The 17,857-nt window shown below is 45.3% G+C and overlaps 8 protein-coding genes across 8 annotated transcripts; 5 read left to right on the top strand and 3 right to left on the bottom strand.

Moving 5' to 3' along the window:
- Positions 1 to 170: 170 nt before the first annotated feature.
- V8C40DRAFT_97423 (Fructosamine kinase-domain-containing protein) lies at positions 171 to 1,779 on the bottom strand. Its single transcript, XM_083223684.1, has 6 exons — positions 1,656 to 1,779; positions 1,469 to 1,587; positions 826 to 1,399; positions 616 to 742; positions 506 to 562; positions 171 to 445 (listed from the first exon to the last, which is right to left on the bottom strand). Exons 1-6 carry the CDS (start codon positions 1,723 to 1,725, stop codon positions 379 to 381), a joined length of 1,014 nt encoding a protein of 337 aa, XP_083077916.1. The 5' UTR covers positions 1,726 to 1,779; the 3' UTR covers positions 171 to 378.
- Positions 1,780 to 2,013: 234 nt separating this feature from the next.
- On the top strand, positions 2,014 to 3,980 carry V8C40DRAFT_233067 (aldo/keto reductase family protein). The gene is made up of 9 exons (XM_083213277.1): positions 2,014 to 2,427; positions 2,494 to 2,570; positions 2,630 to 2,650; positions 2,718 to 2,782; positions 2,836 to 2,926; positions 2,982 to 3,069; positions 3,139 to 3,274; positions 3,333 to 3,374; positions 3,437 to 3,980. The coding sequence occupies exons 1-9, from the start codon at positions 2,192 to 2,194 to the stop codon at positions 3,677 to 3,679; spliced, it is 999 nt and encodes a 332-aa protein (XP_083077915.1). The 5' UTR covers positions 2,014 to 2,191; the 3' UTR covers positions 3,680 to 3,980.
- An 897-nt stretch (positions 3,981 to 4,877) lies between these two features.
- V8C40DRAFT_282535 (uncharacterized protein) lies at positions 4,878 to 6,089 on the top strand (the record flags this gene model as incomplete). The annotated part of the gene is made up of 2 exons (XM_083221803.1): positions 4,878 to 5,111; positions 5,165 to 6,089. The coding sequence occupies 2 exons, from the start codon at positions 4,878 to 4,880 to the stop codon at positions 6,086 to 6,088; spliced, it is 1,158 nt and encodes a 385-aa protein (XP_083077914.1).
- A 923-nt stretch (positions 6,090 to 7,012) lies between these two features.
- On the top strand, positions 7,013 to 7,951 carry V8C40DRAFT_282534 (carbohydrate esterase family 16 protein; the record flags this gene model as incomplete). Its single annotated transcript, XM_083221802.1, has 1 exon — positions 7,013 to 7,951. The coding sequence occupies one exon, from the start codon at positions 7,013 to 7,015 to the stop codon at positions 7,949 to 7,951; it is 939 nt and encodes a 312-aa protein (XP_083077913.1).
- Positions 7,952 to 8,313: 362 nt separating this feature from the next.
- V8C40DRAFT_282532 (Sodium:solute symporter family-domain-containing protein) lies at positions 8,314 to 10,722 on the bottom strand. Its single transcript, XM_083221801.1, has 5 exons — positions 10,292 to 10,722; positions 10,022 to 10,222; positions 9,691 to 9,961; positions 8,633 to 9,630; positions 8,314 to 8,572 (listed from the first exon to the last, which is right to left on the bottom strand). Exons 1-5 carry the CDS (start codon positions 10,603 to 10,605, stop codon positions 8,335 to 8,337), a joined length of 2,022 nt encoding a protein of 673 aa, XP_083077912.1. The 5' UTR covers positions 10,606 to 10,722; the 3' UTR covers positions 8,314 to 8,334.
- A 557-nt stretch (positions 10,723 to 11,279) lies between these two features.
- On the top strand, positions 11,280 to 12,817 carry V8C40DRAFT_272494 (luciferase-like domain-containing protein; the record flags this gene model as incomplete). The annotated part of the gene is made up of 3 exons (XM_083220363.1): positions 11,280 to 11,492; positions 11,541 to 11,881; positions 11,944 to 12,817. 3 exons carry the CDS (start codon positions 11,280 to 11,282, stop codon positions 12,815 to 12,817), a joined length of 1,428 nt encoding a protein of 475 aa, XP_083077911.1.
- Positions 12,818 to 13,767: 950 nt separating this feature from the next.
- V8C40DRAFT_233061 (uncharacterized protein) lies at positions 13,768 to 15,713 on the top strand. The gene is made up of 5 exons (XM_083213276.1): positions 13,768 to 13,871; positions 13,930 to 14,017; positions 14,088 to 14,246; positions 14,307 to 14,610; positions 14,666 to 15,713. The coding sequence occupies exons 1-5, from the start codon at positions 13,817 to 13,819 to the stop codon at positions 15,545 to 15,547; spliced, it is 1,488 nt and encodes a 495-aa protein (XP_083077910.1). The 5' UTR covers positions 13,768 to 13,816; the 3' UTR covers positions 15,548 to 15,713.
- Positions 15,662 to 17,185, bottom strand: V8C40DRAFT_282528 (uncharacterized protein; the record flags this gene model as incomplete). The annotated part of the gene is made up of 1 exon (XM_083221800.1): positions 15,662 to 17,185. One exon carries the CDS (start codon positions 17,183 to 17,185, stop codon positions 15,776 to 15,778), a length of 1,410 nt encoding a protein of 469 aa, XP_083077909.1. The 3' UTR covers positions 15,662 to 15,775.
- Positions 17,186 to 17,857: the final 672 nt, after the last annotated feature.

Below are 17,857 nucleotides of genomic sequence, written 5' to 3'. Positions count from 1 at the left end.
ATTGGTGGGAACAGCTTATTGCCTCACGGAGTATGCCCATGGGGTGCATATTGGTGAGATGCACGTAGCTTTTAGTGTCTCCAGACCAAGATTGATGTTTCGACCTAGGGACTACGGGCCGACCCGTAAGCACATATTTCCCCCAATGTGACCTTGATCGATTGTGCAGGCATGTATGCTTTAAGAGCTAACAGAACCGCCCTTCCTTTCTATTGGCTTCTAGGCTAAGAGTACAAGAATTCTCTGGATTGGATGCTTAGAAGCTCAAGAGGTGGTACATTGGCTCTGTGTATATTATATTGTTCCAAACACAACTTTGGCTTGCCTGGCTTGACACCTCTCTGTTGCTGGTCGGCAGCTTTGTACACTTTCCTTCTGCTATGCCGCTGCGCCGGTATATCCTTCGGGGTACGCTTCGGCTAGTCTTCGAATCTCGTCTATCGCCCTACAGCAATGTTAGGCTTACGATCCACTGTACATGGAAATGCTCGTGTCAGAAACTTACATGCGAACAAATGACTCTTGGTTGGGAAACAGCGCTGCCGCGTGCAAATTAAATCTCCTAGGTCGACAGGTTAAGTTAAGTTATCAATATTGTCAGCGTGGGCCACGTACAATGAATAGAGGGCGTTGCGGTCGTCATAGTCCTCTTCTGGTTCTGCTTTGGGTATGTGGGAATGATAGGCCTGGAAATAGCGACGAGTGAACTTATTTCGCTCTGGGCGCCAGTTTCCTAGCTCATCTAGCATTGTGTTATCAGCAGACCTAACTAGATGCAGGGGATAGCATGGGGACACGAGTCAGTAAGAGTGCAAGATTACCTACACTCGTTGTGCGCCCAAAAGCTGGCAGGGTCATAAACGATGCCCTCTTCTGTATCTCCGTCGACAATACCTGTATTCCCGTACCATAAGTCTCCATGAACCAGCGAAGGTCGTACCGCCCGTCCCTCGCTTTCCAGTGGTCGCAAGAGTCTGGGTATGATTTTGTCGAAGAGTGCAGGCATAAGCTCATCAAGCTCAAGGTTGTGTCCAGCCCGATCCTCACGGACCTTTAAAACATGGCGTAGACCGTTAGCAAAGAACACTTCCCAACTATCGCACCAGGTATTATCCTGTGGAAGGTTACCGTTATAGGTTGTGCAGTGGAATCCGAATTTGCCTTCTGGTGATGTGTGGCTAGAATGCAACCGGGCTAGTTGCTCGCAGAAAAAATTGGGTTCGGGTACGCCCTCGATGAAATCGTAGAACTTGCAAATGTAGAAATGGGAATTCGTATCGTTTTTGAAAGTCCCCCATCCGATGGGCTTGGGGCAGAATTCGGGTATGATCTTGTGGATAGCCGATGTAGATTCGAACTCGCCCATCAGAGCCAGTTTCCCATGATGGTCAACAGAGACCTAGGATGGTAAGCAATTTTAATGTCGTGCACCAGTCACATTCCAAGAGTTGAACAGTGTTATACAAACTTTCATGAAATAATATTCGTTGCTCCCATCATTGTTGCGCACATTAAGACGAAAAGCCTTTGCCCAGGCAGACTCTTGGTGGTATGCCACTTCCAACACCTCCGCAACGTCTGGTAATGCTGTAATAATTCAGACGTTTCTGTTAATTTGACGCCCAAACAGGCAAAGGTCTGCTAATATGGCTCACCAGAGAGCACATTTGGATCTACCGTCTGCTGATTTCCAGCAGCAACATAGCTGCCGAATGTATTGGCCATCTTCACTGTAAAGTTTCGCCTGGAAAATATTCGTCAAATTCAGTGAATACAAATAATCATCTACAGGCTAGATGTACTAAATGGGCGGGCTGAGAACTTTATACGACCCTGACAAGCAGTAGAGGGCGTACAATACTGGATTCCTTCGCAGCTGATATGCCCTTCAGACCAATAGCACTCAATGTGCCCGCCCGTCCTCGGTTCCATTACCAAGACCCTGGTCTTCTCCCGGGATCCAGGCTCTAAAACGAAACCGGGGCCTTTTGTCGTATCATATAGCAAATATTGGCGAATCCTCATCGTGTTACCATCATCAGGCCGCATTGACCATCCTCATGGTGCTCCCCCCATCAGGCCGCATTGACCATAATATAGATTTTCCGCGTTCGCGGCCCAAGGGTTAACGTAGACAAAAACAAACTTTCAGCCTCATAAATCACGCAGCCAACTCTCCCCCGCTCCCGCTATGGATTTACCCCAGGTTTTTTCTCTAAACAATGGCCACAATGTTCCTGCTATTGGCCTCGGTACATTTCAGGGCGATGAAGGCAACTCCAAGGTCAAAGACGCCGTAAAGATGGCTCTGCAATTAGGGTATAGACATATCGATGGTGCCAGCGCTTATGGAAACGAAAAAGAAATCGGAGAGGCTATTAAAGAAAGTGGCATTCCTAGGCATGAGATATTTGTAACCTCCAAGCTGTATGTGCCAGGCTATCTTGTGTTCTGATACTACCAAAATCTCCCTCGCTTAACATGGAATATTAGCGCACAAACATGGCATGAGCCTGCCGATGTACAGAAAGCTCTCGAACTATCTTTGAGCGACCTGCAGTTAGATTATGGTAATCCAAATGTTTTCAGCAGCAAAGAGGTTATATATGGCTAACATCGGGCGTGGCAGTCGATTTATACTTGATGCATTGTATGTTACACGCTATAGTCTTTCAAGCAACACTGCAGTACAGTGGCTGAGTGCTGATACCACCAAGTTCCTCATGCTTACAAGGCGGGGGAACAAAACAAAACGATTAGACACCCGAGCGGTAATGGAAAGGTGAGGCATCACACATGTCTAAATGCTACAGGCAATGATCTTACGCTAGTTAGCCCGTGATAGATTACAGCCTCTCCAAACGATATCCAGAAACTTGGCAGGCCATGGAACGACTGGTCGATCTGGGCCTCGTCCGTTCAATTGGTTTGTTCATATAGGCCCGTCTGCGAATGTTTGATGATACTAATTACCACGACAGGCCTCTCGAATTTTAATATTCTCAAGACGAAACGAATCCTCGACATTGCAAAAATCATCCCTGCTGTAAATCAGGTTGAAATTCACCCGTAGGCAACTTCAACTACCGTTTTTATCTTTTTCTTCAAGTGCTGTTGCTGATCTCTAGTTGTCGATAGGTACCTACCCCAGCAAGAGCTATTCGAATTCTCATCCAAGCATGGCATTCTTCTCATGGCCCACCAACCGCTTGGTGGTCGTCCGGTCGAAGTTGTTCGGGGTTCTAACGAACCATTCCCAACTGCAGACTTGACGGTACGTATCCGCGAGAGAAATAATCGCAGAGAGGAAAAGCTTCTGACGGCTATCATAGATCAATGAAATTGCGGCTAGGTACAAAATATCTTCGGCACAGGTACATACATGCCCATCCCATGTTGCACTGAATATTATACTGATTGCATGATGAACGTTTAGGTCTGCCTATCCTGGGCGGTACAAAAGGGAATTCCAGTGGTGCCAAAATCGGTGCAGGTTAGCCACATGGAGCAAAACCTCCATCTAAAAAGGCTTTTCGATGACGACTTCCGTACCGTAGATCGACTGTCATCTCAGCGCGGCCCTGTGCGATTCCTTGATCCAAGCCAACATTTGGGTTTTAATATCTTTGACGAAGATAATGACCAACCAGTTGCTGACAGCGCGCCGTGGGATACATGAGAATATCATTGTGAACTTGACTATGAGATCATTTCACTATCAAGAGTCACACAAGGCAGGAATGGACACCGTATGGGGAACGCTTCCTTTCTTGTAGTTGGAGGTGTAGAGATCATATGTACTCTATCCTTCGGTCATATATTCTCCGGTAGGAGTAGTCACTTTTATTTGCGCACTAAGTAGAGGCTTGCAATAATGTCAAAGCATATTCTTAGAGATGCTATAATATTTGGAGATTTGCTTCGACAGCAGCAAACTGCAAGACTCTTTTCTTACGCACGCATCGCATCATAGGATCAGCACCTATCCATAGACAAGTCGACCACATCGTCGCTATGCGATCAGTTTCAGACAAGCTTGGCTGGAAGTCGTTGGGCCTCAAAACCTGCTTTATTCCATGTATGTAAGACCTATATTACCTCGGCTTTGATGCAACAGCCGACGTGGTAAATGGACATATTACAGTCATTAAGCGCTGCGTTGTTAACATCAATCTCTAGCATTCTTTGTGCAACATAATGAATTCCTATATGTAAGGATAATACTATACCTTCCAGGGACGTAGCGTCAGCTTTGTGTTACACTAACTCGCCTGCCTCACAGCTGCCTTCGACCAGTCACCATGCGAAAGTATACGAATACACATATAAGTGTATGTACTCCATACACCTAGAGCTATGGTAGTTGGAAGAGGTGATCACAAAAGCTTTTTTCATCTTGAAGCCGGCGACTGTTAATAGCTATACTTCGAAATACGATCCCTTTCAACAAACCACCATGTTTCTTAGGTTGCATTTTTCACTATAATGTGACAACAATTTGAAGTCGCGAATACTTCATGTGGACATCGCGGGCACACCTGGGTCGGGTACCACCTGAATAATTGCAACTGTATTGAGAAAAGACATAGCAGCCTCCGCACAACAAGAAACATTAGTTCTCATATCAAAGTTATCGCTAGATTTGCCCAATTTTCTCGTCACCTGAAGCGAGAATTCATATGTTGAAGCAACTTATTTCATGCGAGAATAGACAATGAATACCTGTATCTACACTTAGGAACATCCGATCGCAGCTTACGGGAGATGATACATGTACCGACCCCTCTAGAATACAAAATGCATATACGCTAGTCGTTACACAAATATGCGTGTGTGCAACAACGTTGAACGTGATCCTTCCGGAGCCTTAGGCAGCCATGACTATAGGTAGCTACTTTCTTCGCTCTCAGTATACTCTCGTTTCTACCAGATTTATCAGACCGCCGACGAATACTCTCGTAATGGACGCTACGCTATTGGAGCCGACTGACACAACTGGAGCTCTGAGAGCAGATCCAACGCCAATAGAGAATGGACCTCAACAGTTGATCCATATGTACCTTTTGGAGCGCAGTCCAACCTACCGTGCGCTTCGCGATATTCGACAGCAGGTAGGTGATTTGATCTGCCGTTAAAATGATGCAAATTACTGATGATAGCATAGGGTTGGGAGAATCCTACTGGAGATCAATTCTTTCAGCAGCAACGCCAGAGAGCAGATAATCCATCACCTGACGGCGAGCTTTATTTTTATAAGATGACAATTGCTATTGGCAAACAGCTTAATTCCAGCACGGGCGCATTCGAAATATTGCAGTCGAGTGACAAGCCTTCGGCCTTGGATATGGGAATGGCTCCAGGAGGGTTTTCAGCAACAATAATGGAATCTTATCCCAAGACTACACTTCGAGCAGTCACTCTTCCCCTCAATAAGGGAGGTCATTCGGTACAATTCAAGCATAAACGTATGAAGCTTGATCTCTGTGATATCAACACCCTAGCTGGAGATATGGACTTGACCTCTATACCGGAAAGCCATCCAGCAGCAAGCACATTCATTGTCACAAAGTTGTTGGGACATGAAATGTTTGACGTGGTAATTTGTGGTTGTCAAGTGACTCGGAATCAAGAGCTCGGGGAATGGCGCGAGCATCGAGAAGCCGTGCGTTTACAGCTTGCACAACTTGTCATCGCTTTGGAGCACGTTAAGAGCGGAGGGACATTGGTCGCTGTTATGCATAAGCCTGAAGAGATCCATACCGCTGAGCTGCTACACATATTCTCGAAGTTCTCTGAAATTTCTCTGTTTAAACCAAAAAGGGCGCATGCAAAGCGTTCGTCCTTTTACATGGTGGCGAAAAAGATTGATACTTGCAGCAATCAAGCCATTGAAGCAAAGGAAATCTGGAAAAAGCAATGGATCGACAGCACGCTTGGCACTGCTGATGACTGTGCAGATTTATCGAAGCGAACAGTTGATGATGCTCGCGAGTTATTGGATGGCTATGGAACAGAATTGGTAAAAATAGGAAGACCAATTTGGGCTACCCAAGTGGCAGGATTAAAGAGATGGCTAAACAATATGTAGGCAACTGTGTTCCGTCATCTTCGGTTTAGTAATGACAGACTTTGTATACATACCCGGTATTAACATCCCCTTCTTCAGACTTCAATTAGAATCGTAGCTTGTGAATTAGTCCCTGCAGCTAATCCAACATCATATACATGCAGTTGTGGGGAAGAGCCATATGTTGCACCTGAAAGAACTTTTGTCTAAATTCACTGCACTGCCATGCCGGCTTATGGCGATGACTTTGTCCACAATTAGATGGTATTACAATTCCAAGTGATGTAATCCATGGCCTTTTCACCGATATGAATCTGAATTGCTAGAAGCCCATTTATCCCTTAGAGATCCGGTCCTCCGGTCATCCTACTTCCGTTTAGCCTACAGGCTAAAATGGACTTTCAAATCGCCCAAATCGCAAGGCATGCGAATCAAGATGCCGTTCCAGACATGAAACGTATATTTCCTCAACTTGATGCTCAATATTCGATGTTTAGTTTGTTAGCTCTCATCATTTGAGGTATAAAAATAATTGGTATGTTTACTGACAAATTTTGAGTGGTGTTTCTATAGACAAGCTACGTTGCCTGGAGGAGACGTCTTTCCCCGGATCTTTACCGCTTGTTGGATTGATATCCCTGCTAAAATTGGACAGTCAAATGCACATCAATGCGGAGTATCACAGACAACGTTGTTATTGGCTGGGATGGATGTAAATGCCGAACAAGTCATGACATTTGCAATTCTTTGGTGACGAGCATCGATGGCGATATTAGGCTATATGCATTACATTGACAAGGCCTTTTGACAAGACCGTGATTCCATGTGTCTCTGTATAAGCTGATTATTATTATATACTGTGTTGCATTTCCTCACTCTTGTTCCGGTTTTTCTATACCGCATGGTTTATTTGATAACAATTTCCTGCAAAGGAGCCAAAGTACAATGATGAGATCAATTTTATTAGTTTCCACCTTTGTTACAGCCCTGAACGCGGCATCCCTACATCCCAAATCAGACTTCAAATATCTCATCACATTTGGAGACAGCTATACTGACAACGGCCGTCTTAATTATTATGGATCTCATAAAGATCATGGACCACCACCAGGAGTACTACCAGCTGAGACCAATGTCACTGCTAGCGGAGGTTTGACGTGGCCTCAATATGTTAGAAGCAGCACCGGCGCAACTCTTTACGATTATGCTATATCTGGTGCGACATGTGACAACAATAATGTGGCACGATGGGCGGGATTTCTCAATGCGAACTTCCCGTCCATTATCACAGATGAGATACCCTCATTTAAGAAGGATCGCAAGACAGCTTTATACCGTGGCGTAACTGCAGCAAATACTGTCTATGCGCTGTGGATAGGCACAAACGACTTGAGTTATACCGGCATCCTCAGTGACTCACAAGTAGCTGGAACAAATATTACCACATACATCAACTGCCTTTGGTCAACTTTTGACGCAATATACGCAACCGGTGGTCGGCGTTTCGTTTTACTCAATCTGAACGCCCTGCAGCTTGTAGGGCTATACCGACCGCAGTCTGATGGAGGCGCAGGAGACAACCAGTTCTGGGCAAACAAGACGCTGTACAACCAGACGGAGTACGCCCAAAAGATGCTCGAATACACTACGTCGGCAAACACAATAATTGACTATGGAGTTCCATTCAATCTGCTCGTTAAAAACCGCTGGCCAGGTGCTAAGGTGGCAGTATTCGACATACACAGCTTCATCACCGAAATTTACAATAAGCCGAAGAACTTTTTGGAACCGCCACATAATGTGAAGGGGTTCTTTCATCATTGCGACGTAAACGGTGCAAATTGTGTGGATGGCCCGGGTTCACTCGATTCCTATCTCTGGTAATTTTCCTGCTTCGTATGGGATGACAATAAACTAACACAAGCGGCAGGTACGATGAGCTTCACCCTTCAAACAAGACAGGTAATAATAATTCTTCAAAGAAATTTATTTACGCTGTGTATGCTAATGTTTTGCAGATTCTCTTATAGCGCATGAGTTTGTTCAAGTTGTTTCGGGACATTCGAAGTTTGGTACATATTGGGGCCATTGATAGAACAACTATTATGCGAAATAGTTAATTACGATTTATGCTAATTCATTCTGTTAAATTGCGACCATATCGATTGCCCAGACTAATTCCTCGAAAGACATCCCAAAGCAATAAGTACTAATATCTGCGCAAGAGAGAACAACCTCTTAGCTTCTTTAATTACTAAGTCTATTATCTATTTGTTTTCTAGTATCCCACTGTTTGGTGTTTCCGTCCCGCTTTCGGTATCATCATCCACCGTTTTTATTCCTCTCAATCCACGATACACCAAGAGCAGCTGTCTTCTGCCATCTATGATGGGATAAAATCCAGCAATGAGCATGGTGCACCAAACCCATATAATAGCGACAACGATCCAGGCAACGAAAAATCCTTTCTCGAAAATGTATTTTGAACCGTACATAGGAAGGGGCCTGCCAATGAAGATTTTGTCAGATATCGCTACTATAAAGGGTCGAATACACTCAACTTACCATAGAACCCAATGACCTAAGAAAGTTGCAGCCGCCCAGAAAGCGGCAATTTTTCCCCATTTCGAAAACTTGGCCGCATCTTCTGAGTAGTCTGACACCGTAACCGCGGGGGTTTTGGAGTCAGTAGTAACTTGAGGATCAACACTGTCTGTCTTGCTGAAAGCCAATCGCTCTTTTCGGAAGTCTGCCCAGTCATAATTGGCGGGTTTAATGAGGGAGATGACAATAGAATAGAGTGCCGGGCTTAGCGCCGATGCCACAGTTCCGTAAACGCAGGGCAAACTTTGTCCAGTCGAAGCCACAGTGACTTCACCGTATAGAGCATGTGCTGAGCCGAGCCAAACAGCAATGCCAGTAGCCATTCCTAGGAGTGGGGATACGATGGCGGCAGCCCAGGATTGTCTCTTCCAGAGAATAGTGAATACAGTAGGGAAGATTCCGGGACAAGTCAGAACGCCCAGCATGTATAAAGTCCAGCCGAGATTCACGTTTCCGTAGAAAAGAGCAGTTGAGAAGGCTGCGGAAAACAATCCAAAGAATACGACTCCAATGTGGCTCCATCGAATCGCAGCCCTGTCTGTAGCGGCCTTGTTGAAATATTGGCGATAGATGTCAAAGCTGATGATGGAAGATACAGAGATGACTTGAGCGCTGATGGTCGACGTAACAGCCATGAAAGTGACTAACAAAACGGCAACGGCTCCTCCTTTTCCCGCAATCGCAAACGCGGCATAAGGCATTACTAGTCCATTGGAGACTTCTTCTGGGGTCATTCTCCGAGGGTATGTCGGGAATCGTGCTGTGTTTTCCAAACCAAGAGCCGAGAAACTCATCAAAGTGCCGAGGCACCATGGAATTGCGAAATAAGCAATGCCACCAACGATGTATCCGGGAACAACCGCTTGGGGAGCAGCGCTGAAAGCTTTTGCGAAGAAACCGGTGTCCATGATGACAAGACCGAAATTGGCCAATATGTGGATGATGCCAAAAAGAATAGCCTATTTCATCATTCAGTATGAATATTAGCATTATAGAATACGGGATTAGCGACAACTGACATTTTTGCTGGTCATGGTCAAATATGAACCGCCTTCATTGCCAGGCACAGGATGATCTTGGCCAGCCTTGACAATGAGCTCGAAGAGTCCAGCAGGAGACCCAATCTCGGGAACCGTGAAAGTCTTAATCGTGAAGAAACATATAATGACAGTAATAACAAAAGTGTGAAAATAATCCGTCAAGAAAGTTGCCTTGATGCCGCCGACGAAAGTGTAAAGAATGACTCCGACAGGAAGCAAAAAGGTTGCAGCAATAATATGCATTCCAGTACTAAGTTTGCACATGATTAACTTGGAGTTTAATCTTCTTGCTGGTTACAAAGTCACTTACAGAGCCGTTATAGCTGCACTTGCCCCAAGAAGCATGTTGGCAATGGCAATAATGTTGTTGATCAAGCATAGTGCAATCCACACAATGTGTCCTGCTGTACCGTACCGTATTCTTACAATTTCAAGTAGCGTATGGGCTTCAGGTACACGCAGTTTGCATGCTATACCGAGTAGAGCAAAGAAAACAATCATGGGTGAGCAACTAATAAGGGCATCATGTCAGTCGTCACTAACAATCAACGTAAAATATTTCTGAACCGAAAGATCTTACCCAGCAGCAAACCAAAATGGCCCCGCAACACCGAAGTTGTACCCTACAAGGGTGCTTCCTAACATGGCAGTACTCCAGAGCCATGATGACACCACAGCCGAAGCTGTCAACCCCGTACCGACAGACCGGTTGGCTGTCATGAACATTTCCGTGGTTTTGTTGTCTTCTCCAACCGTTTTCTTTAATAAGTGTGTTGTAAATATCATGATGAAGGCAATTAAGAACCCAATTGCAATCACAACGACATAACCTGCTGCCTGTGGCAGAGGCGGGCTAACGGCATCGCCATCGGCCGCTCTTGCAAAGTGAAGCATAGTGTAAGTCAACTGCAACAGATCTTGGAGTTGTCATCCACACATCAAAGCCCCGATTCAGAAATCGTTTCCAAAAGCGTCTTCATATTCCGATTTATAAAAACATCTTCTTTAAGCTTTTATCAATATCTTTTCATTTTCTTTCCCAAAATCAGCCCTAAACTGCTGGGGCGCGTAGTTTTTGTGTTGCATCATTTAGCTCCGATGACGCGAGAGCTTGCTGCCAGGATGTTCGCCGTTAGTTGCATCTGGCGACCTACCGAGACGGTAGGTGATTCGCGACCCCGTATCTTTGGCATTTGACAGCGCGAAACCGGAGATGTCAATTGATTTCCACATGCTTATTTCCAGATGACATTGAGTGGATTGATCGTAATAGTGTTCAACGTCGTCTCTTAGTGTATATAGCTGCATTTTCTTGAATGTCACTATCGAAATTGCGCAATTCGAGCTACACTTGACGTTTTTCAAGGGTAAAGTGCGCAGGAACCAATTCATCCAATGAAAATTCCAAATCTGATGATATAAAGAATACCGGGTTGGGATGCTGTAGTGCTACACTGGTAATATCATATGCAAGTCTCAACCCCGCGTGTTCGGACCTTGTTCAGTCTGCAGCAACTTTCTAAGCAGCTTGCCAGGCATCCGATCTGTCGGAATTTGGATATCTCAAGATGGCGTCTACAGTTAGCCAAACCAATGGCACCCCCAAGAAGAAGCTTATTCTCAATGCCTTTGTTGAGTCATGCAGTGGCCATCAATCCCCTGGCCTTTGGAGACACCCTCAAGATCGCTCAGCCAACTTTAACAGCATTCACCACTGGGTTGAGTTGGCTCAGTTGCTAGAGAGTGCACATTTCCATGGTATTTTCATTGCTGATGTTTTGGTAAGTTGGGTTATCTAATATCGAGAAACTTGGACTCACCGTTATCAGGGGCCCTACGATGTTTACAAAGGACCTCGTAATCCGGATCCTGCCATCATATCTGGGGCCCAGTTGCCTGTGAACGAACCACTAGTTTTAGTTCCGGCAATGGCCGCAGCTACCAAAAATATCGGCTTCGGTGTTACTATTGCAACAACGTATGAGCAGCCGTACCATCTTGCCCGTCGCCTGAGCACAGTCGATCACCTCTCTGGTGGCAGAGTTGGTTGGAACATTGTGACTGGCTACCTTGATTCAGCTGCGAGAAACTTGGGTCTCACTGAGCAGCCGCCTCATGATGAGCGATATGCAATTGCCGATGAATATGTTGATGCCATTTACAAGCTATGGTAAGTAATCTCAGGGAGTTTTTCATAGAGGAACTAGCAACTAACGGTGTGTCCAAATAAAGGCAGTCTTCTTGGAGAGATGATGCCGTGAAGCTTGACAGCGAAAAGGGAATCTACACGGATCCCTCGCTCGTCAGGCCCATCAACCACCAAGGTAAATATTTTACGGTGCCAGGGCCGCACGTCTGTCAGCCATCGCCTCAGCGGACTCCCGTTATCATGCAAGCTGGAACTTCCAAAGCCGGTAAGGCATTTTCGGCTAAGAATGCAGAGGCTATTTTTGTTGCTGGACACAGTCCCTCTGTCATAGCCAAGAACATTGCCGATATCAGAACCGCGGCGCGAGATGAGTACAATCGGGACCCCAGCACCATCAAGTTCTTGGCCATGCTTTGCCCGATTATTGGAAAGACACAGGAGGAGGCTGATGCCAAGTACGCGGATTATATCCAGTACGGTTCTGAAGACGGTGCTTTGGCCCTATTTGGTGGCTGGACTGGCATTGATCTAGCGCAGTATGACGATGATCAAGAGCTCCGCCATGTTGAGTCCAACGCCATCCGATCAGCCGTGGAAGCTTGGTCTAAAGCCTCCCCTTCAGTTCCAAAATGGACGAAGCGGGCCGTGGCAAAGCATATCCAGATCGGCGGTCTGGGAGCCACTGTTATTGGCACACCAGAAAAGGTAGCCGACGAAATGGAGCGGTGGGTCAGAGAAGCCGATGTGGACGGCTTCAACATTGCATATGCCCTTATGCCCCAAACATTCCAAGATGTTATCGACTTGCTTCTTCCAGTCTTGAAAGAGAGGGGGCTATTCTGGGATGGTTATGCCGTTGATGGTGGAACTTACCGTGAAAACTTGTACGCAAAGAAAGGGTTGGCCAGGCCGCCACCAGATCATCCAGCTTCCAAATACCATTGGCGGGCGGAGTGAAGTTAGGGGCCATGCATGGCATAGTTTTGGATACAAAGTAAACCGGGAATGAGATCGGTATTTATCTAGTACGTAGAAGCAAAATAGTATGATGCACGAATAAATTTGAGTAGTCGGCTACATCTCTTGGCGTGGGATTAAATCTGCACCTTATTTATAACTACACTCCTCGCAACAGGGTTCCTGCATTGCATCATTAGCATATCCGCATCGTAACCTAATTGGATTTGAAGCATCGTTTAACATCTGGAATATATATATAGATATGTATTGGGGATCATTTAAGCCCTGCTCGCTCGTTGCCAAGCCGTGCGCTCGGGTAGCGCCAATGTTTCACAACATGTCTCATCCATGTCCACATCTACTCTTAACAATCCAACATATTGATATAACTCTCCTAGGAAAAGATACAAATTGATAGGCTAGATGAGAAAAGAAGCTCAGACGATGAAATTACTATTTGGCGTAATTCTTGATGCTGGATTGAACGTGTGTACATTCGCTACCATGCCATTACATGTACTCCATACAGTCGTGTAAAATAACAGCGACGACACTCTTTGATATTAATGGTCAGTTCAACACTCAGTCCGAATTGAGCAATGTTTCAGTTACCTCAAGTAGGTACCGTTCGGAGATGGTGATAAGATTGAAACTACTAGCCCATGCTCTCAAAAGAGACATCTGTCAGTTTTGAATGGACAACTCTGCTTCATCTTCATCCTCCGTATTAATCGCAAGTACTGATAGGGTTGCAACATCTACCCTCCAAAGAAGTGTCGCGATAACGCGTTTTATGCATCTATTTGCCAATACAAGAAAGCTGACATATACCAGCTGCATCGTGCCATCGCCCAAGTCGATCACGACATCCGAATGCACGTGATAATTACATGATTGTCAATGATAGGATGATTCTCATATCTTTGTGTTCCAAACAAACCCCCTCACTGCATTTTCTCTAAATTATACCAAACAGATATCTAAACTCCTAACAGAATGGGCGGAGGAAATAAAATCAAGTCTGTTGCAGTCATTGGCGCGGGGGCCGCAGGTAGTCAACGACCGGAGCTAAGCATGAGCTTGATGACAATTACTAATGCAGCATCTAGGAGCGGTAACGGCGGCGGCGTTGAAAGCGGAAGAAGCATTTGATGTTATACGTGTTTTTGAGAGAAGAGAATGTGCAGGAGGGACATGGTAAGAGTCACTCAATCAATTCATTAATGAAGCATAGACAGGATGCTCAACTTCATGTCACCAATCTTAGGATATACGATCCCGGAGTTCAACCAAATGTCTTGGTGCGGCCTGGAGCCTCCCCCACTGAGGTTGACCCCCCTCTGGAGATTCCACAAAGCCTCCCTACAGTTGCTCGTCCTAATCAGCAAGAGCGATTCTCTACGACGCCCATCTATGATTCACTGACGTAAGTCTGCTGGTAGCTAGTTACTGTTGGTGTGGTGTAAGCTGACATGTGCTCAACAAGAACAAATGTGCCGGAGATTGCTATGTCTTTTTCTGATGTTCGCTTTCCATACGGCCCTTTTGCTCCACATCATATTCCACGTCAATATATAGAAAATTACTTTGCACTGCACAAGACAGATTCCTTCTTGGTACTCAACACCACGGTTGAGGACGTTCTCAAGATAAACCATCCGTCGAATGACGGTTCTACGCAATGGAAATTGACACTCAGAAAATACGATGCCCTCCAGAAAGCTGATATATGGTGGGAAGAAACATTTGATGCCGTCATTCTGGCAAACGGCCACTACTCTGTTCCAACTGTAGGTCTTTTCCCATTCGCTAGAGAATCTGCCTGCATCTTGCTTACCTTTTTAGATACCGCAAGTCAAGGGACTTCAGGAGTACATCGAAAAGTATCCTGGTCGTATAGTGCACTCAAAGTCATACAGATCACCTAGCATCTACAAATCCAAAAGAGTCCTTGTAATTGGTAACTCTGCATCAGGGACAGATCTAAGCCGAGAGCTCATCTCTACAGCTCAACTTCCTGTGTACCAGTCAAAGAGATCAAAGACATGGTGGGAGGGAGATTCACCACCTGCAGGCATTGAATGGAAGCCTGTGATCTCAGAATATTTGCCCGACGGCAGAATTCTCTTTGATGACGGCACATATCTGGATGATATTGATACCGTCATTTATTGTACTGGATACAAGCCATCATATCCCTTCTGGAACGCCAAGAACGGACAGCCTCTGTGGGACAACAAGACAGGAAGACTGGTGAAGAGCTATTGGCACACGTTCTTTCAAGATTTCCCAAATCTGGGTATTGTGGGCCTGCCCCGTGTGTTGACATTCCGGAGCTTCGAATATCAGGCTATTGCACTCTCTCGCCTGTTTGCAAATCGCAACCCGATCCCGCTTCCGTCAATACCAGAGCAACAGGCTTGGGAAACTGAAAGAGCAGAATTAACGACAAGAGAGCATCGCAAGTTCCATGATATTAAATGGGAAGATGGCGAAACGCATGAGTGGCTGCAGGGGTTCCTCAAGTGGTCTGGCCTTGGGACGTTGACTGGACAAGGCAGAATCCCACCTCCCCTCACAAAGGAAATGGTGTGGGCTATTGAAAATCTTAAAAAATACAGACCCCCAAGCAGTGACGGTAAGTTAGACTCGAGCGATTATCCAAGAGAAGCTCATGAGTGGATTGTGGTGGAGAATAGGAAGCTTGACGTTCTTGGGTTCATTTAAGCGCTACGGAAATGGCTCTGGGATGACGATGGAGATGTATTTCAATTCTCTTTCTTTATATCGTAATATGGATGATCAATGATTCAGTAACTATATATTACCAAAAGTATAGCCGCGTTCTTCCATCTGAAAGAGTTGGCACACTTTCTCACTGCCTCGTCTAAGGTGCTCAAGTACATAAATGGCTATAGTAGCTCTTTATGCTATTCTGAATAGCAATATAGCTGCTTATTCTTCTTCATCAGTATCCTGCCCATAATTGTCCGACAACTCTTCAATCCTATCGTTTCGAAAGTCATAAACATCGGTATCGACAATTCGATGGACACGTCTCGCCAACTCTTTTGCCTGGTCGTCTTGAATTTGTATCTGTGTATCAAACCCTTGGTCGCTGACCCAGCTCTCGACGACTTTCATATCAGCAACTTCAAAATATGTCGCTAATGCCTTTATCATGGCCTTCCTCATGTAATTATTAGTTGGTGGAAAGGGGCGTTGTTCGTAGTAACGGGCCCAAATCTGCTGCCAGCCATCGGAGCCACAGTCCTTGAGGCGAAGTAGGGCCATAATGAAATGAAAGTAAAGAAATCTCGGAGAGGGGCGCCTTTCGCCCAAAAAGGAGAGCTCTTTGCCGTCTAAATCTTTTAAACGAGTCTTGTCCCAATTCTCACCAAGCCCGCACCGGTAATCCCCTAGACTCGGAAATAAAAGATCTATCTGCCATCGTTTGATTGGTGTCTCCGAATTTTCCACAGGCACAATAACGATTTTGTAAGTTTCTAGATAATCCCTTACTGCGCCTCCTAGGAGTAATCCATTGGCAGTGTGCTGCACGGACTCGCTTACAGAGCTAAAAATGAGTTCTTCCAACTTGTTCGCAGCTATAAGAAATGGAACAATGCGCGCCGGTTCCAGATTGGAAGGATACCACGTCCCATGAGCATGACACCATGCAATGGATCCATATCGATGCACGGTTTTCCCATGATCCTCCCAGTTGGCTGAGTAGTACTCGATGACATCAGAAGTCCAATTAGAGGGCTTTCTTCGAATATTTTTTCGAGTAATGAGGGCATCCGGCTTTCTGTATAACGGCAATAAGAGCTCAGGAATCTTCGAGGCTGTTGATTGGTCGGAATCGAGTTGCATCGAAATAATTGCAGTAGCGTTCTCCAAGTGTAGCTTTTCGTTCGAGCTGCGCCATAAATCATCTCCGGCGATGATATAACGCTTCTTAAGTGCCTTGAGGCGTTTCTCCAGCTCTAGTTGCGATATGATTCCGGTATTTCTCTCTCTCCAAGCAAGCTGACGCTCTACTAGGACTTCATCTTGCTGCTTTTTTGCGAACTCAATCTCAAGCGTCGCATATTCAGACCGGAAGTGCGTTTCTAGCTTTAAATCGTTATCGCCTTCGCCTTTGCTTTTGCTTTTGGTTACCTCTTCGATCTTGCTAGACAAGCCTTCGATTTGTCTAAGAAGAGCCCACAAAATCGTGCGAACTTGGTTCAGTCTGTTTAGAAGAGCATCTGGGGCCGATTCATAGGGCTGTTCAAAGCTCTCAGCATCCGACCCCGATTCGTCCGATTCCGATTCCAACAGAGCATCCACAGAGGAGATTTTATCTGTGAGTTTCTCCATTGATAGAAACTACTTGCAAGTAGTAGAGTGATCAGTGTCGTTCTAGCCGAAGTGAACGTATGAAGGATATACTAAGACGAATAAGGGAGCAACATGCGGCTTCAAAGGGAAAATTGTAAATACGAAGTTTGTGAGAAAGAAGAGGGGGGAAAGAAAAGAGGGGGGGGGGACTGAGCAAGTGTTATAATATGAGAGAAAAGTTTAGACAAAAAGTAAACGATAAGTTAAACCCAACAAGGGGATTTAAGGTTTAACAACGCGAAATGTATCGAAGTATTCAAGAATATCCGGTAGTATTACCGGTGAGCTACCTTCAGCCAGAAAACTCTGACTGCTTAATGGGAGATGCCGCGTGGCAAGAATAAGTATTGTGAGTGTACAAACGCTGAACTGTCATTACCTATGCTATCTTGTATTCTTTTTTTCGATCATTAAGAATCTAGAATTCTATTATAAGGAAGTATTTACACATAACAGTGGTCACCTTTAGTAACCTTGGCTCTTCTATGTCGAACACTATATCAATGACGACATTTGAAGTGATCAAAAGCTGGAAATTTGGATTAAGCGACACCATGACGAGTATCTATTTAGCTGAGTATAGAAGTTCAAGATACATCAACTTCATGAGATCTTCATCTCTTGATATACACAATACAATGTGCCCTTTGA

The sequence above is a fragment of the Trichoderma camerunense genome (genome assembly GCF_050948025.1).
Source record: "Trichoderma camerunense strain CBS 138272 chromosome Unknown V8C40scaffold_2, whole genome shotgun sequence".
Classification (NCBI taxonomy): domain Eukaryota; kingdom Fungi; phylum Ascomycota; class Sordariomycetes; order Hypocreales; family Hypocreaceae; genus Trichoderma; species Trichoderma camerunense.
The sequence above is the reverse complement of the archived record's forward strand: the minus strand, read 5'-3'. Positions and strand labels throughout refer to the sequence as shown.

Excerpts from the sequence above, each read along its gene's own strand:
- V8C40DRAFT_97423 (XM_083223684.1), bottom strand. The coding sequence starts at position 1,725 with ATGGCCAATACATTCGGCAGCTATGTTGCTGCTGGAAATCAGCAGACG. Across the intron at positions 1,588-1,655 it reads AGATCCAAATGTGCTCTCTG|CATTACCAGACGTTGCGGAG; the intron begins GTGAGCCATATT and ends GAATTATTACAG. Across the intron at positions 446-505 it reads CAAGAGTCATTTGTTCGCAT|GGCGATAGACGAGATTCGAA; the intron begins GTAAGTTTCTGA and ends ACATTGCTGTAG.
- V8C40DRAFT_233067 (XM_083213277.1), top strand. The coding sequence starts at position 2,192 with ATGGATTTACCCCAGGTTTTTTCTCTAAACAATGGCCACAATGTTCCT. Across the intron at positions 2,571-2,629 it reads CGACCTGCAGTTAGATTATG|TCGATTTATACTTGATGCAT; the intron begins GTAATCCAAATG and ends CGGGCGTGGCAG. Across the intron at positions 3,070-3,138 it reads AATCAGGTTGAAATTCACCC|GTACCTACCCCAGCAAGAGC; the intron begins GTAGGCAACTTC and ends AGTTGTCGATAG.
- V8C40DRAFT_282532 (XM_083221801.1), bottom strand. The coding sequence starts at position 10,605 with ATGCTTCACTTTGCAAGAGCGGCCGATGGCGATGCCGTTAGCCCGCCT. Across the intron at positions 9,962-10,021 it reads AGTGCAGCTATAACGGCTCT|TACTGGAATGCATATTATTG; the intron begins GTAAGTGACTTT and ends GTGCAAACTTAG. Across the intron at positions 9,631-9,690 it reads TGACCATGACCAGCAAAAAT|GCTATTCTTTTTGGCATCAT; the intron begins GTCAGTTGTCGC and ends ATGATGAAATAG.
- V8C40DRAFT_233061 (XM_083213276.1), top strand. The coding sequence starts at position 13,817 with ATGGGCGGAGGAAATAAAATCAAGTCTGTTGCAGTCATTGGCGCGGGG. Across the intron at positions 14,018-14,087 it reads GAATGTGCAGGAGGGACATG|GATATACGATCCCGGAGTTC; the intron begins GTAAGAGTCACT and ends CACCAATCTTAG. Across the intron at positions 14,611-14,665 it reads GCCACTACTCTGTTCCAACT|ATACCGCAAGTCAAGGGACT; the intron begins GTAGGTCTTTTC and ends TTACCTTTTTAG.